At 34.5% G+C, this 18,799-nt stretch overlaps 2 protein-coding genes across 2 annotated transcripts in view; one reads left to right on the top strand and one right to left on the bottom strand.

Annotated features, from left to right (window-relative positions):
* The window catches only part of LOC123914461 (UPF0481 protein At3g47200-like), an 86,236-nt gene that overhangs the window by 1,784 nt on the left and 65,653 nt on the right, over positions 1–18,799 (bottom strand). The window lies entirely within an intron of this gene.
* LOC123914457 lies at positions 536–18,652 on the top strand. Its single transcript, XM_045965620.1, has 9 exons — positions 536–734; positions 820–890; positions 10,778–13,764; positions 13,858–13,893; positions 14,012–14,437; positions 15,305–15,844; positions 17,374–17,470; positions 17,682–17,807; positions 17,888–18,652. The coding sequence occupies exons 3-9, from the start codon at positions 10,795–10,797 to the stop codon at positions 18,415–18,417; spliced, it is 4,725 nt and encodes a 1,574-aa protein (XP_045821576.1). The 5' UTR covers positions 536–734; positions 820–890; positions 10,778–10,794; the 3' UTR covers positions 18,418–18,652.

Below are 18,799 nucleotides of genomic sequence, written 5' to 3'. Positions count from 1 at the left end.
AATGCTTTAGTAGTTTGCATCCATCTCTTGTGCCTGCTTTTATCTTCCTCCTTTTCCTCCATAGTCTTCATATTTATCTAACTTTAACTATGTGCAGAAGCCCAGATCTTTAACTATGTGCTTGTCTCAAAGATTAAGAAACAAATAAACTTCACCTTTAAAGGTTCGTGCATTTTGGTGCTTATTCGTGTTGTTGTGAATATAACTCAGTTCATTAATTACTTACCTTTAAAGGTGAAATTCTAGCCGTTTGACTACTTAACCAAAAATTTGTATTAATATATATAAAGTTAATATCATAAGGAATATATAATTGGTGTTGATTGTAAGTTGAACGGCCGGTAAATGAGCTGGTGCCAAAAATAATTTACTGAGATATTTGCTCTCCATTTTACTCACACTGAGGGATCCTCAAGACAGTTCATTGTTCATAAGGAGACTTCACTATTCGCAGAAAGTGGTGGCTGCTGGAAATAAGGTAAATTATCATCTCCTTTCTCTTTTTTAAAGGCACTTTTACTTTATTAAAGCTTTCAATCATAGACTTTGAATAATTGAACCTTTACTTTATTATACTACACTAAGTATTGTCCCCCTTCTCTTTTTCTTTTTATTTGTCTGACCATACATTTGTGGATACAAGATAATATCTTTTTTTGACAATACTATAGTGTGTCTGCTGCAGAAATTGATCAATTGAAGCCAGCACCAGGTAGAAATGCAACGAAAATCAGGTAAAGAACAATCTCATGGTTACCATATTCATTCATAGTTTGCTTGCTTACTTATTCTCTTGATGCTATCTATTCTATACTGCAGATTAATATTCAGGAAGATTATTCATATTCATAGACATGTCTACTTGACCATGCATGCGCTGAAATTATAAGGTAATAACAATCGATCATATGTTTGTCTTTTTTCTTTTTTTATATAAATAATTGTGATTTCTCATACAACCCAAAATAAATATTAAGTACTTTACTTGCTTTATTTTATAATAATCCATGTATTTATAACAACGTACTCCCTCCGTTCCAAAATATAAGGAAAAATTGGTCAAACTAAGTTGATGTATTTAGTTCAAATTCTTAACAAATACATTAACTTTCTTTGACCAATTTTTCCTTATATTTTGGGATGGAGAGAGTATTTCCTGTTGAAGTTTATGGGTGACATCGATCTATTTTTCTACTATATTTTAAAAGGAATCAACTCATGTGAATAAAAATAGAATAGACCACTTGTAAGAATTTGTGTGTTATTTTTTTAACAGCAAATATATTATTATTATTGCTCAAGATGAACAAAGACCGACAAAAGATGAACTACAAAATCAAGATGTCTTATATAAGCGAAACACCAAAGAAAATAACCAAAACAAAATCCAGCTAATAGAGATCCACTCCAATCTCATAATTAGAAGAACACTCCATAGCTTCCAGACAACCAGAGAATACACAACTCCAATCCCATAATTTGTGTGCTCTATTGCTATGTTTATTTAATTTTTCAAATTCCTTTAAAAAATCAATAAATAATCTCGATTTAACCATGTGATCATCTATGGATTGATACTGACGAATTAAGTAACAAAAGGTATGCTTTTCAAGGAATAGAAAATGAAAGGAATAATTACTGTTTTGGTCCTTTTAAGGTTTAATCTTGTTTTGGTCCTTTAACAAATTTTTAGTTTTTATTTTAATCCTTTAATTAATAAACAGAAAAATTATTATTTAGGTGATCAAAACGAAACCAAAAAATTAATTAAAGGACTGTTATATGTAAAATTTCACTAATGATTCGAAAGTCGGCTAGTCTTGGAAATGTATATACACGAATAACACAAGCTCGAGACATGCATGTGAGAGAATGTCGAGAGCCCCTGACAAGCGCGCCAAAAGAAGATTTTCACCAAGATTCAAAATTCAAATGGCCGAAGAGGATAAAAGTAAGCATTTTTCGACGGTTTTCGAGGCGGTTACCAATAGAACGTGGAGCCCAAGTCAAACGCGAAGGCGGTAACTCAGATATTTTTCATTTCTCTATAAATATGAGAAATTTATGCTGTTTTAGGGAGTTCATTTCCAAAAGAGAAATACATTACCAAAAATAGAAACACATCTGCACGCTAACACACAAAAAACAACATAAGGATACACTTCTTAACACAGACTGTAAACTCTCGATTAATGTATGAACTCAATTTACATTCCACCAATTTATCATTTTTACTTAAATTTTTCAAGTTCAAGATCATACGCGCTTAGATTATTGTTACTTAAACACGCTGATCATATACACTATTTGAAGCAATCGTAAACCTGTTAACTAAGAACTCACAAAGGATTTAATCCAACTCCTAGATCGCAGGTTAGATTCATGTAGTTTCTTTGAGATTGACTGCATTATCAAGCTAAAACAACGTGTGCAAGATAATATGTGTAAGTGCAACTTGTTGAACAAAATGTCCCAAACCGCCACCTTTTTAATATCATCTATATTCTTAGAAAAGAGAGATAGCCATCTTTGGACAATCAAATAATTATCAACAACACGCAATGGTCCATCAAACAAAGCATGATTGTAGTCTTCCTCCTCTATGAAGTGAATGTGTTGAATTTGAGGTATTTAGATGAAAGAATAGGAAAAAGAAAGAGAAAACAATAGAAACCTAAAATACTTTATTTACATAATAAAATAGTACGACTACCTTTACCAAAAAAAAAAAAAAAAAAAAAAAATAGTACGACTACCTTTGGTATTTATAACCAAGTGAATATATTTAAATCTAAACTAAATCCCTTAATTATAGGGCTAAAATAAACAAACCTAATTATAGAGATATTTTCTCAACAAATAATAATATAATTTTTCTATTCTAACACCCCCTCAAGCTAAAGCTTACTAAGCTTTAAGCTTGTTACAAAATTAACCCTGAAAATAAATTGGCTTAACTACATATTTGGTCCCTTATGTTTATTTTAGGTTTCAATTTGGTCCGTTACGTTTAAAAAGTATTTATTTTAGCTTTCAAGTTAGTCTTTTCCATTAGTTTTGTCACTAACACCGTTTGAACAGTACACGTGTTAGTGTGTCCAAGTGCCACGTGTAAGTCCACATATGCAAATTGGCTGCCACATGTGACAAAATTGACGAAAAGGACTAACTTGAAACGTCCTAAAATAAACGTAAGGAACCAAATTGATACGTTTTAAACGTAAGAGACCAAATTGAAACCTAAAATAAACATAAGGGACCAAATATGTAGTTAAGCCAAATAAATTAAATCCTTTGATATGAAGAAAATGAAGAGCTGCAACCAAAGAAGTAGTAGAGCAGCGGCCGAAGAGATGAATCCATATCAAATTATATAAAAATACCCGCGAATTAAAATATCACAAACGAGATGCCCGCAGATTAAATATCACAGACGGGAATGCCCGCGGATTAAGGTATCACAAATGGGGATGCCCACGGATTAAGGTATCACAAACGGGAAATTAGACCACCAAAACAAGACCAAGAGAAACTAACGATCAATCATGGAAAAAAAAAGGTCGTTAAAGGTAAAGGATTCATGGAAAGTGGCATGTGGCTGCATGTGTCAGGGTAACATATGAATAAGGTTAGAATAGAAAGAAAAGACACTAAACAATAACCACAAAGGTGGAATAAAATAAAATGAAATCCTAACGACGGCTAGGGTTTATATGGAAGCAAGACCTTCAAAATTTAAACAATAAATCAAAGAAGAAAAAAAAAACTGAGAGTTAAAATTTCTCGGGAGAAGTTGCAGCGGAATTGTGTTTCCGGGTATATCATGGCTCTGATACCATGTTGAATTTGAGGTATTTAGATGAAAGAATAAGAAAAAGAAAGAGAAAACAGGAAGAAATAATAAGAAACCTAAAATACTTTATTTACATAATAAAATAGTATGACTACCTTGATATCTATAACAAAGTGAATATATATTTAAATCTAAACTAAATCCCTTAATTATAGGGCTAAAATAAACAAACCTAATTAGAGATATTTTCTCAACAAATAATAATATAATATTTTCTATTGTAACATAACGGAAAAGAAACCATCTGCCATGTCAGAGATGTTGATAATACATTTTCTAGCTCAGTTCCGCCGCAAATAATTTTCTAAGACCTTAGAGTGTGTTTGGATTGGGGATTCTAGAATTTCAAAGGATTTTAAATACTAGGTAATTCAATTGATATATAATTAATTTTCAAATTCCATTGTTTGGATAAAGTGGTGAAATTCCATCAATTGTAAAAAAAATTGTTTGGATAATGTAATTAAATTTCCTTCATTTAATTTTATTTATCTTAAACAAATCGACCCTAAACCCAAAAATCGGCCGAAAACCTAAAATTAACCGTAAACTCAAAATCGACCTGAAACTCAAAAAGTCGGCCGAAAACCCAAAAAATCAGCCCAAAACCTGAAATCAACCGTAAACACAAAAAATCGGCCGAAAAACATAAAATCGGCCAAAAACCCTAAAATCAACTATAAACCCTAAAATCGACCGAAAAACCTATAATCGATAAAAATACCCAAAAATCGACTATAAACCCTAAATCGGACGAAAACATGGTTTATAGTCGGTTTTAGGATTTTTGGTCGATTTTAGGTTTTCGGCCGATTTTTTAGGTTTTCTACTAATTTTAGGGTTTATAGTCGATTTTAGGATTTTTGGTCATTTTAGGTTTTCGGCCGATTTTTTGGGTTTTCTGCCAATTTTAGGGTTTATAGTCGATTTTAGGGTTTTTGGCCGATTTTAGTTTTTTCACCGATTTTTTGGGTTTTCGGTCGATTTTAGGTGTTTCGGCAAATTTTTTGGATTTTCGGCCGATTTTAGGGTTTATAGTCGATTTTAGGGTTTTTTTTGCCAATTTTTGGGGTTTTCGGTCGATTTTAGGTTATTTGGCCGATTTTTTGAGTTTTCGGGAGATTTTAGGGTTTGTAGTCGATTTTTGGAATTTTGGCCGATTTTAGGTTTTCGGCCGAGTTTTTTGGGTTTAGGGTCGACTTTGGGTTTTTCGGCATAGTTTTTGGATTTTTGGACAATTTTAGAGGTTATAGTCGATTTTAAGGTTTTTGGCCGATTTTAGGGTTTTTCTGGCGATGTTAGGGTTTATAGTCGATTTTTTGCTTTTTGGCAATTTTAGCGTTTATCGTCAATTTTAGGTTTTTCTGCTAATTTTAAATTTTTCGATCAATTAGTAATTTATAAAAGTTTATAGAGAAGAAGGAATTTCAAATTCTTAGGTTTTATGTGTCATTTGAAATTCTCTAAATTTAACTTGAACAAAATACTTCATAAATTTCCATCATTTTGAAAATTCTTCAAATTATCATATCCAAACAATGAAATTCACCTCAAATCATTTGAATTCCCTCAAAACATTACTTTACCTCAAAAAATTTCCTCATCCAAATGTTAAGAAAAATCAAATGTTTTATTAGTATATTAAAGTGAAATATTGTGTTAGCTATAACTAAGGAATTTGTACAGCTGTGTTATTATGTGTATAGCTATCATTCCCTTAACAGAGGGAGAAATTATAGGGCCCTCCTTGTATATATGTTACAATGATCAGTGAATAAAATAACAATGAGAATTATTACTTAAACTTTTATATGGTATCAGAGCTAACACCGACTGCCTTATAATATAGGAAGCGGTGCCTTTTTTTTAGTTTCTGAGTAATATATTTCTCATGGCTAATTCCGATGAAGGCAAATCAGATAAAAGCAAATCGCAGAATTCAGGAACTTCCGCTGCTGTCCAATTTCATGATGCGCTCACCCCAGAACGGCTTGACGGCACAAACTATGTCGAATGGTCGTTGAATGCGCAGAATAAAATTCGAGGCAGAAAACGATGGGGATACGTTACCGGAAAAAAGACTGCACCAAAAGACCAGAATTCCGATGAATATGAATCATGGGAAGATGAAAATTGCTTGGTCAAGTCTTGGCTTTTGGATTCCATGACAAAAGAAATCAGATCCCTTTTCATTCGCTTAGCCACGGCAAAGGAAATCTGGGACACTGTGAAAGAAACATACGAAGTCAACCAAGATGCATCAAGAGCATATCAATTGTATCGTGAGGTAATTTCTACTCAACAAAATGGTGGGTCTGTTATTACATACTTTGGTAAATTGCAGAGGTTATGGCAAGAGTATGATTCTATTAATATCTGTACAATGGAATGTACTAAAGATGTTGAGAATTACAACAAGATGATCAATTCTCAACGTGTTTATGTATTTTTGGCTGGCTTGGATTCACATTTGGATGGAGTTCGCGGTCGTATTCTTGCTACCATTCCCCTTCCAAATGTGCAATCAGTTTATGCAACAGTTTGTGCAGAGGCAAATCGCCAAGAAGCTATGCTAGGTGGTGAATCTTCTGAGGGGTCTGTTTTTGTTGTCAAGAAGTATCCTAAGAAAGGTGTTCGCAAGTGTACTCACTGTAATGGAGATAATCATTTTGTGGAGGGATGTTTTAAACTCCATGGCTATCCAGATTGGCATCCAAAAGGCAAAACTACTTCAAATAACATGACAGAAAATATCAAGGCTCATCTTTCTACTGCTGCCGGATTTGTAACCAAGTCAGGTATATCTAATTTTGCTCTAAATCTTTCTATTATTACTAAGAATAGCGATTGGATAATCGATACCGGTGCTACTGACCATATGACTTGTGATCGACACATGTTTACTAATTTCTCTCCCGATTGCTCAAAAACTGTTATTATTACTGCCAATGGAGTCAAATCTCCTATTGAAGGTGTTGGTACAGTGATCTTGTCACCCTCCTTATCATTACATGATGTTCTATTTGTTCCCACTTTGAATTGTAATCTTATCTCTGTTAGTAAATTAACCAAATCACATGAATGTGTTGCTGTGTTTTATCCAACCTATTGTACTTTTCAGAACATGCATACCAAGGAGAAGATTGGCAATGGTAGATATAGTGGAGGACTGTATTATCTTGAAAAGGTCTCACAAACCAATAAAGGAGCTTTGGTCCATCTTGCGAGTGATCACATACAAGATAAAAATAAAAAAGAAATTTGGCTATGGCATAGACGATTGGGACATCCCTCTTTCAGTTATCTAAAGAAATTATTTCCGTCGTTATTTCATAAATGCAATATTTCAGATTTTCTTTGTGAAACTTGTGTAATGGCAAAAAGCCATCGTGCTATTTTTCCCTTAAGCAATAAGAAAACTGTTTTTCCTTTTTCCTTAGTTCACACAGATGTTTGGGGTCCTGCCCCGCAATCTACACTTAATGGAAAAAAATGGTTTATAAGTTTTGTTGATGATTGTACTCGGGTAACATGGATATATTTACTTCAACATAAAAGTGATGTGTGTGATGTTTTTCGTTCCTTTCATCAAATGATAGTAACACAATTTAACACATGTATAAAGGTCATTAGATCCGACAATGGAGGGGAATATTTTAAGAAGGAATTACTAGAGTTCTTGAACTCTAAAGGCATTTTGCATCAAACAACATGTCCTTATTCACCCCAACAAAATGGAGTGGCTGAGAGGAAAAATAGACACATATTAGAGGTTACAAGAACACTCCTAATAGATGGTAATGTTCCATCTCATTTGTGGGGCGAGGCTGTGAACTCAGCAGTTTATTTAATTAATCGAACCCCTTCTAGTGTGCATAACTTTAGAAGACCTCTTGATGTATTGTCTGATCATTATGTTCTTCCTCCGATTGTTCATTTACCACCTCATGTTTTTGGATGTGTTATATATGTTCACTTACACCCACATCAACGAACAAAACTTGAAAAACGAGCTATTAAATGTGTCTTTGTTGGGTATGGATCAACTCAAAAAGGTTATCGTGCTTATCATCCACCATCCAAAAAATTTTATATATCTATGGATGTAACTTTTCATGAAGATAATTTTTTTTATGTTGATTCTACCCTTCAAGGGGGGAATGAAAGTGAAGTGCAGTATCATGATGTTAGCATGTTTGACATTTCACAAGATGAATTATCTTGTGAGGATCACTCTGCAGGGAGTGAACCACTCCTAAATATAGACACATCACCTTTAGATAATACAGTGTCCTCTGATCATGATCAACTAGCTCAATCTTCTCCACAAGACCAACTTGACTCTTCAGAAGTACTTTCTGATCCTATCTTTGTTAATACAAATATGCATGAAATCGGTCATGAAATTGAACCTTGTTTACATGAGACCACCAACACACCTAACACCGAACCTACTATTGTCCAATATAATCTTCCACCTCGTTCTAACCGTGGTCAACCTCCCATCAGATATGAACCAGACATTCAATCCAAAGTTAAATATCCCATTAGCAATTATGTGTCATCTCACAAGTTATCTAAGTCATATGCATCATTTGTATCTCAATTATCATCAATTTCTATTTCTAGTAATGTACAGGAAGCTTTGACAGATCCTAGATGGACCGAAGCAATGGTTGAGGAGATGGCAGCTTTAGAAAAAAACAACACTTGGGATCTTGTGACCTTACCAAAAGGAAAGAAAACAGTTGGGTGCAAATGGGTATTTACAATTAAACATAAAGCTGATGGAACTATTGAGAGATATAAAGCACGACTAGTGGCTAAAGGTTACACTCAGTCTTACGGTGTAGATTATCAAGAGACATTTGCGCCTGTAGCCAAGCTCAACACTGTGAGAATACTTTTGTCACTAGCAGCAAACCAAGATTGGCCCCTTCTACAATTTGATGTGAAAAATGCTTTCCTACATGGAGAAATTTTAGAAGAAATTTATATAGATTCACCACCAGGTATGATAGACTCAAATGAAGTGAAGGTTTGCAAGTTAAAAAAGGCTCTATATGGATTAAAACAATCCCCAAGAGCATGGTTTGGTAGGTTCACTAAGTCTATGAAGGCTTTTGGCTATAAAGCTAGTAACTCTGATCACATTATTTTTGAAGAAAAAAGAAGGTAAAATTACAGCCTTGATTATATACGTAGATGATATGATAGTTACAGGAAATGACCAAGATGAAATTTCTAGTTTGCAAAAATACCTTGCTTCTGAATTTGAAATGAAGCAACTTGGAAACCTCAAATATTTTTTGGGTATTGAAGTAGCTAGATCAAAACATGGTATTTTTCTATGCCAAAGAAAATACACTCTTGACTTACTATCTGAAACTGGACAACTTGGGTGTAAGCCGATTGATACCCCAATTGAACAAAATCATACGCTTTTTCAGTGCTCAAACTCACCCAACACAAACAAAGGGAGATACCAGAGGCTTGTGGGAAAACTAATTTACTTATCTCATACACGTCCAGATATTACATATGCAGTGAATGTTGTTAGTCAATTTATGCATGATCCACGTAAGGCTCATATGGATGCTGTTGAGAGGATTTTGAGATATTTGAAGTCCAACCCCGGTAAAGGAATTTTATTCTCAAATCATGGAAACTTGAAGGTAGAAGGGTATACTGATGCTGATTGGGCAGGTTCAAAAAATGATAGAAGGTCTACCTCTGGATATTTTACATTTGTAGGGGGAAATCTTGTAACTTGGAGGAGTAAAAAACAACCAGTAGTAGCAAGGTCTAGTGCTGAAGCAGAGTTTAGAGGCATGGCACTTGGAGTTTGTGAACTTTTATGGGTACGAAATGTACTATCAGATTTGGGTTTTAAGCCAAAGGAGGTTATGAGTTTGTATTGTGACAATACATCGGCAATTGCAATTGCTCATAATCCGGTGCAACATGATAGAACAAAACATGTAGAAATTGATAGACATTTCATCAAAGAGAAACTTGAAGCTGGAATAATCTCGTTTCCCTTTGTAAGATCTGAATTGCAGTTAGCTGATGTTCTCACTAAAGGAGTGGCAAGTAGGGTGTTTAATGAGTCTTTATTCAAGTTGGGAATGTGTGATATCCATGCACCAACTTGAGTGGGGGTGTTAAGAAAAATCAAATGTTTTATTAGTATATTAAAGTGAAATATTGTGTTAGCTATAACTAAGGAATTTGTACAGCTGTGTTATTATGTGTATAGCTATCATTCCCTTAACAGAGGGAGAAATTATAGGGCCCTCCTTGTATATATGTTATAATGATCAGTGAATAAAATAACAATGAGAATTATTACTTAAACTTTTATACCAAACACACTCTTATAATTAATCATCTTCCCCAAGATATTGGCAATCAATGTCTTTTTTCATGGTTGTGCCCATTGATCCCATTCTTTATCATCAAGTGGGATAACAGGACCATTATCCACATATACTTGGACTTTTTTTGAGTTTAACTTCCTTGTTCTTTTCCAAATACATTGAGCAACTTTGCCTTGTATGAGATTGAGCCGTTATTCTTCTCTTTATGGCCCCCAGGTTTATCCTTACGGGTGCTACGATGAAGGAGGTCTTCCTCTTCGGTTGAGATCATGGTTGTTGTCGCGTTTTCGTTTGCCTAGCATAGCTAACCAGAGAGCTTTCGTTTTTAGTTGTGAAATTTCGACTTATACAATTCTCACCACTGGTTAATTTTGAAATATAAAATTGAAAACATAACATTTGAATATTAATTATGTAATTTTATTTGAAGCTGGTAAACATTCATAAATGCCTAACTTTTTTTTATTAAATTGATGATTTAAGTATGTAATTTTATTTGAAGCTGGTGAACATTTATAAATGACTAACTTTATTTTATTTGAAGCTGGTGAACATTTATAAATGCCTAACTTAAGGGATTCGTTAGAAAGAGAAAAACGTATTGCTAAGGAATTCGTAAGAGAAAGAATTAGGTTGCATGCAAGATGGATAAGATTCATGTATCGCACCAATGCCGAATTAGGAAAAGAAGATGAACGTGATGATCTTTTTTGGAAAGAGAAGGTTGAGGAGTTCATTCAAGAGGACACCAAAACAAAGCAAACATATTTTTTTGGATTTTTTCCAAATTGCATATGGCCATATAAAAGGGGAAAGAAGTTGGAAAATAATACGGAGGAGATTCAACGATTAAAAAGGGAATATATATTTGAAATAATTGCAGACCTTCGCCGTCGTGCAGATGATGTACGTTATTCATCACAATATTACATTTCTTTTAAAAGCAGAGAGTCTGAATATAAAGAACTGTTGGATGCATTAAAAGATGACAACAACTATATAACCGGATTGCAAGGGATGGGTGGCATCGGAAAAACTACATTGGCCAAAGAAGTCGGCAAAGAACTAAAGGAATCTGAACAATTCTCTCATGTAATTGATACGACAGTGTCATTTACACCCGATATAAAAAAGATTCAAGATGATATTGCTGGACCTTTAGGAATGAAGTGGGAGAATTGCAGTGAATCAGAGCGAGCCATAAAACTGCGGAGAAGATTAACAAATGGTGAGAAAATTCTTCTGATAGTAGATGATGTGTGGGATCAAAACCCACCTCTTGATTTTGAAGCAATAGGGATTCCAAATCGGGATGATCACAAAGGTTGTAGAGTTCTAGTAACCACACGTTGTAGACGAATGCTCTACAAAATGAATTGTGATAGGAGAATTGAACTGAATCTCTTAACCGAGGAAGATGCATGGATCATGTTTGAAAGGTATGCCGGTATAAGCAATAGTTCCTCAAACAGTGTGATCCACAAGGGGCATGAAATTGCAAAGGAATGCAAACAATTACCAATTGCAATTGCAGTTATGGTTCGTAGTTGTAAAGGCCACGGTGATAGAATCGTTGCATGGGATATGACATTAAAATCCTTGAAGAATCGTGCATCAATCCACTATGTTGATGAAGATATGGCTGAAATATATAAAGCTTTGAAGTTTAGCTATGATTATATAACGGATGAAAAAGCCAAGGGATTGTTCCTCTTATGTTCTTTATTTCGAGAAAATGAAGAAATTTCTATTGAAGTTTTAACCAGATTTATCATAGGAGTTGGTCTTTTTGAGGATAATTATGACAACTACAATGATGCTCGAAACAGAGTAATTGTAGCAAAAAATGAACTCTTAGATCATTATCTGTTGTTAGAGGTAGGGGAAAAGCATGTAAAAATGCATGATTTGGTTCGTGCAATGGCTCAATGGATAGCGAACAAAGAGATTCAAGGAGTAAATCTGTCTAAAACAAATCAAAAGTTGTTTGTTGAAAGGGAAACAAATATTAAATATTTATCATGTGAAGGGAAGGATATGGATTTGTTTTCCTGTAAGTTTAAAGGTTCCAATCTTGAGACTCTTATTGTCAAGGTGGATAGAGATGAAGACCGCAAATGTATAGAAGTCCCAAATTCTTTCTTTGAAAGCCTTGTCAAGCTTCGAGTTTTGTATTTTTTAGGTAATGATGAACGGCCACTATCACTACCACATTCAATTTGTTTGTTGAAAAACATTCGATCTATGTTGGTCGATAGTGTGGATTTAGGTGACATCTCAATTTTGGGAAACCTGAGAAGTCTTGAGACACTTGATTTAGTTCAATGCACAATCACTGAATTTCCAAGAGAAATTACAAAACTAGAGAAACTCACATTGTTGAAGTTGGAATATTGTGAAATTAAAAGGAATAATCCATTTGAAGTTATTGAAAGATGTTCATCCCTTGAAGAATTATATTTCATAGATAGCTTTAGTGGTTTTTGTCAAGAAATAAACTTCCCTGAGTTACAAATATATCATATTCGTAAAGGGAGTGCGGTAATGGATGATTCACTATCAAAATATGTGGTTTTTCCTTCAAATGATGATGCATGTTGTTTTTCAAATGCAAAACTACTCAAATATTGCATGCAAACAGCAGAGGTTCTTCAACTAAATGGAATTAAGGGAGAGTGGAGAAATCTCATGCCTGAGATTGTTCCTATCCATCTAGGTATGGATGATCTTCTCGAGCTTCGTTTGAGTTGTATTTCACAGTTACAGTGCCTCGTTGACACTATTGGTTCTCAAGTACCAACTGTTTTGTCCAAGATGGTTGTACTAGAACTGAATAGAATGGAAAATTTGAAAGAACTATTCAAAGGTACACTTTCCTTGGATTCCATGAAGAATTTAGAGGAGCTGTCAATCAATGACTGTAAACATCTGCAAAGCTTATTTAAATGTAAGCTAAACCTCTGCAATCTAAAGACCATCAAACTGCAGCGTTGCCCGATGTTAGTCTCACTATATCAACTGTTGACTTCTCGAAACCTGGTGCTACTGGAGACATTGAAAATAGGTGATTGTGAGAACCTGAAGAACATAATAGCAGATGAAAGAAGAGAGGAGGAATCAATAGAAGAAATACATGATGATGGCAGTATTCTTGGCTCATTAATGTTTCCAAAGCTTAAAGTTGTTGATATTGAGGGATGTCCCTTATTGGAATCTATATTTCCTTTCCTCTTTGTTCATGATCTTCCGGTGCTAGAAACAATCAAAATCAGAAGATGTGATGGACTGCAATACATATTTGGCCAATTCCAAGATGCAGAATTTGGTTCACTAAGAGAATTGGAGCTCTTTCAATTACCAAATTTCATTGATATGTTTTGCAAATCTAATCATCCCTCATCCTTGTCTGAGAAGGGATCATCTTTCACTTCCAATAATGGTTCTAAGGCACCATTACAGTTGGATTTGGACCCCGCTAAATGCAAAGATACCGCAACTACTACAATCCCATTGGTTGATGGGGACAACTCGGTAAGCCTCTCACCTTTTCTATTTAGTTTGATAATTTTCCTATGTAATATTAATTATTTATTTATTAATTTTATGTTAACTATCTGACTTTAGGGGAAAGAGGCCAGTAATCCGGAATTTGACCACAAGGTGAGTAAAATTTGATCAATAACTATTCCACCTAAATTTCCTTTATAATATTATTATGCTCCAGGAATGTTTGGTTTGATCATGAATTACTTTTCATTGGGATTACATTACATTGCAGGAATCGAATTCACATTGCCTTAATAACAAATGTGTTGGCACAATGTTTCCAAAACTAGAAGTTCTTGATATTGAGGGATGTCCCTTACTAGAATCTATATTTCTATTCCTCTTTGTACAAGACTTTCCAGTACTAGAAACTATCAAAATTAGAAGATGCCATAGATTAAAATTCATGTTTGGCCAATACCAACATGTGGAATTCAGTTCATTGAGACAATTGGAGCTCTGTCAATTGCCAAATTTCATTGATATGTTTCGCAAATCTAATCATCCCATATCTTTGTATGAGAAGGGGTCATCTTCCACCTTCAATTCTGATTCCAAGGCCCAATTACAACTGGATTTAGATCCAATGAAATGCAATATCTTCTCTGAAGATATCACAACTACTACAATCCCATTGGTTGATGGGGTTGACTACTCTGTAAGCCTCTCACCTTTTTCTGTTATCCACTCATATATATATATTTGCTCTTTATATTAACCGGCTGATATCTTACTACATCTTATATACTAGTACGGATTCGGATACTCTCTCATTGATCCTCTCCTTTGTCTGTCCTGCATTAATTATAACTATTAGATCTCTTTTGGTTTCAAAGACCACTTTATTTTTAATTACAATATCAGCCATTAAATTTAGGCTGACAAGATGGCAGAACACATCAAGATAGGAGAGGATCCAAACTCATACTAGTACTCCTTTCTATTTACGTCTACTACTTCGGTTTCGTAAAATTTAACTTTATTAAAGTAATATATCTTTTTTTTTTTTTGACAAAAGTAATATATCTTTTTAAAATATGAAAATGTCAAAATAGACACCACTTAATTAGAGGACAACTTCTAATCCCATTCTTAGAAGCACACTTCGCAGCTACTAGAAAAGACATAAATCCGACCCATAAAGATGGCATCTAGTACTAGTATGAGTTCTAATCTGACAGTTTGTTTTTTGACAAAAAAATAAATCTGACAGTTAAACTTGATGTTGAGAGAGATTGAGAAGGAAATGGATTGAGAGGATCCGGTTCCGTTTTTTTTAAGCATACTTTTTGAAATCATTTTTTATAAATAATAATTTTATTTTATAAGCAAAAAAATTGAATTATAAGGTGTACTCAACCCTTATAATTCGAGAACAATCTCCTTAGATGCATTGGAAGCAATCTAACGGATTATTACACTAGGCAGAAAAAGATACATTAACTGATCTCCCTATCCGACCTATAAACCAAAACCAAAAAATGAAAACAATAATTTTTTGTTTGATCTTGATATTACATTGCAGGAATCAAATTCATATTACCTTACCATATGGAATCAAGCTCAATGTCTTCAAATACCATCAAAGATCCTTTACAATATTAAAAAGATTGAACTGTCTCAGTTTTCCAAGATAAAATCAGTATTTATCCCATCCATTGCTCCAAGAATGTTGGTGGAAACTTTGACAATCAGAAACTGTGATGAATTGAAGAACATAATAGATTTTGGAGATTATGACAGTGGCAGCAATACTTGGTGCAATGTCTTCCCAAAACTGAAAGAGCTCTACATTGAAGGTTGCCCAAAAATGGAATACATATTTGGACAGTACACTGATGATCATCAAAATCAAGTTGAGATTCGGCTTCATCTTCTGGAATTGAACTGTCTAAATCTTTGCAATCTGCCAAGTTTAGTTGCCATGTGTCCCAAACATTATAAAATAATATTTCCTATTTTGGAAAAATTTAAACTCAGTAAATGTTCCCAGGCTGCTATCAAATCTTTGAGTCATGTCAGAATTCATCCAGTTTCAGAATCTCTGGACAGTACAATCATAAAGGTATCCCTTTTCTCAATCTTTCTCGAAGAATGCCATCAAATAGTTAAATCTGTCACTAGCACTGAATCTTAGTGGTTAATTTTTAAAACTAAGTAGTATAATTATTTGTGGCCCGCATAGCCATATATTGAAACACCATATATTAAAGTGCACCGTGAGCACAACTCATTTGGTAGCGCTATTACATGTTGTAATTGCCTTAAAATCTCGGTTTTAGAAACAGGTTCCAATCAAGGTTTTAAATTGCGGTCCGCATCCGCAATTGCGGCCGCAGTATTGCTGATGCAGTGGCTACCGCAACCGCATCGCACCGCAATTGCGGTGTGATCTTAATTCACGTGTACGACCGCATCAGAAGCCGCATCACAACCGTATCGGAAGCTGCATCAGTTGTTTTCGGCGATGTTCCTTCAAATTTTCTCACCAAAAAGTAAAATTTATGAACTTCAAATCCTAATTTGTGTCAAATTAATGAAAAATCTTACTTTTAACAATCTCTCAACCGTGTATTTTAAATACATTCAAATTATTGTTTATAGAATAAACTAAGACTATGCAATGGTGGATAAATAGTGTAGTTACATATTAGTTTGATTTTATATAGCTTGTGAAATTTCAAAATGATTTCACGCTGCAACAACCGCATTGCGCTTACAGCAACCGCAATGACCGCATTCGCAACAACTGCAACCGCAACCGCATCCGCGACCGCAATTTAAAACCTTGGTTCCAATACAGCCCCCTGCGCTAGGCGCAATACAGAGGGAGCGTGGCGCAATAGTCTTTCATTCATCCAGGCTCACCACTGGTTTGGGCGCGGGGCCCAATAACGCGCATGTGTTCTTGGCTTCAGCACTGTGTGCTGCTCGGGGCGCAGGCACAGTGGCGAGCAGCACGCAGCACGAGAGCCTATATATAGGCAGCGCTGTTTCTGATGGAAAATAAGGGGTTTTGAGGAATTTTGAAGCCAACACACAAACTAGGGTTTATAGTTTGGCAACAAACACTAGGGTTGGGATTGAATTATCACCTTGGGAAACACTAAATTTAATTGAGTCTCTTGACAATGGGAAAAGATTCGGGATAAGGGTAGAGTTAGGATTCAAAAGCTAATTCTTGTATCCCTTTGGAATTTCTTTGTAAACAATACTTTATTTGATTAGTGGAAGACGTAGGTTACCTTTGTACCGAACTGGGTAAACAACTATTATTTGCATAATTTCAAGTTGTATATCTTTTGTCTGAGATTATTATTGTCATCGCCGTTTATATTGGTTGTTTGATATCTTTGCTCCACACATCAAGTTTTTTTTGGTGTGGTTTTAATCGAATTCACAACACATGTAATATGTTGGGAATGAAGTTCGAACCCCGGTACACTTATTCATTATTAAAATGTGAAATTCTAGCCACTAGACTACTTGATAAAAAAAAAAAAATACAGTGAAATACATATACCTAGCTAGGATGATTCAACAAAATCTCAAGGCTTCCATGATGATATCATTCGTTCATTTGAATTTGTGTAGGAAGATGGTGCTGGCGAAATTGTCATAACAAAGTCTTCCACTCAACACATCAATGGTGAAACCTGGCAGGAACCTAAAAAGACTAATGATGTTCAAGGTTGGATCAATTTTATTTTCTTAAGTTACCTCATCACGTTTTTGAAGTTTAACTCTCTTCTCTCACACCTTTTGTTCGGTTTCTCTAAATAATGAGAATCAGTTTCTTAAGGATGTTTAGTTTACACTCTTTGAACATATTTTTTATTCTTATGTTACTTTAATGGTCATCACACTTTCCGTTATGAACTTTTTCCTCTCGCATTGTTTAGTTTCCCGGAATAATGATGCTTTTAAGAAAGAAGGCTCAAATATTGTGGAACAGTTTCCTAAGGATCATTATACAATAGTTTCCAAATCTCTCGTTGCATCTCAATTTCCCTTGGTTCCTTCTAAAGGTATTTATTGCATGAATTTTGATTATTTATGAACTTTGTTTTACTCAAATAGGCTTAATTTTTCTTTCCTATACTTTCAGGAGACCCTTCTCAAAATGTAGAATACTTAACTTCCTCTTCGCTTTGCACGAGAGAACTTGAGCAACTAGTCTCCAAGAAGCATTTGGATTACGAGAACTTGTCTTTGTTGACTGATTTTCTTGTAAAGAATCCTTCACTTCGCTTAAAGGATACTTCAGTGAGTAATAGATACAAGGGTTGTGCCTACAACTTACTAGCTGAGCTATTGAAATTCCTCCAAACCCATAGTGTGTTGGATGTATTGGGCTCATGTCGCACTGAATTTGTGGAGTTATTACAAGATGCACGCAGCTTTGGTTTTGATAAGGATTGGTTGGATGATGTTGAAAGGCGCGCTCTGTTTCCTGATATACAAGTCTATCAAGATACATTGCAAAAAGTATTGGATTCCAGGCAACAGGTTACCAAGGATGTTGAAGTGTTGTGTTCAAAGACAGAGGGTCTTACGAATAAGTTGACATCCTCTGAAGCTATTTTGAAGAATATTAGTCAACAACATGCGACTATAAGCGCCCCTATTGGCTATTAGACTATATTTTCTTGTACTTGTATTCCTTCACTGATAATTTGTTGTGTTTTTCACTGTGGGAGCTTTTGTCCTTCAATGTTGTTTATTTCTTGGATGTGAAGTTTCATCATTTCTCATCTGAAACGAACTTATAAACCTTCTTATTATGTCTGTGTATTTAAAACTATTATTGATTGTGGTATGTTTGATTGATGGAATTATTTTAATGAACCTGTTGACGTGTACTCATTTGGCATGTGTATTTTGGAAATTATTACATCTATCTATCCATATATATAGTTAGTGTACTAACCCAGAACTGCTGCATGATCCATTTCTTGTGTCTGATGGGAAGCAGAATCCATTTTTAAACTTCACTGAGATGGCTAAACTGAATCTCAAC

Source organism: Trifolium pratense, linkage group LG3 (assembly GCF_020283565.1).
Source record: "Trifolium pratense cultivar HEN17-A07 linkage group LG3, ARS_RC_1.1, whole genome shotgun sequence".
Taxonomy (NCBI): Eukaryota; Viridiplantae; Streptophyta; class Magnoliopsida; order Fabales; family Fabaceae; genus Trifolium; species Trifolium pratense.
The sequence above is the reverse complement of the archived record's forward strand: the minus strand, read 5'-3'. Positions and strand labels throughout refer to the sequence as shown.

Coding starts and splice junctions, on each gene's coding strand:
- LOC123914457 (XM_045965620.1), top strand. CDS start 10,795: ATGCCTAACTTAAGGGATTCGTTAGAAAGAGAAAAACGTATTGCTAAG. Junction 13,765..13,857: donor TGGTTGATGGGGACAACTCG/GTAAGCCTCTCA, acceptor ATCTGACTTTAG/GGGAAAGAGGCCAGTAATCC. Junction 15,845..17,373: donor TGGACAGTACAATCATAAAG/GTATCCCTTTTC, acceptor GAATTTGTGTAG/GAAGATGGTGCTGGCGAAAT.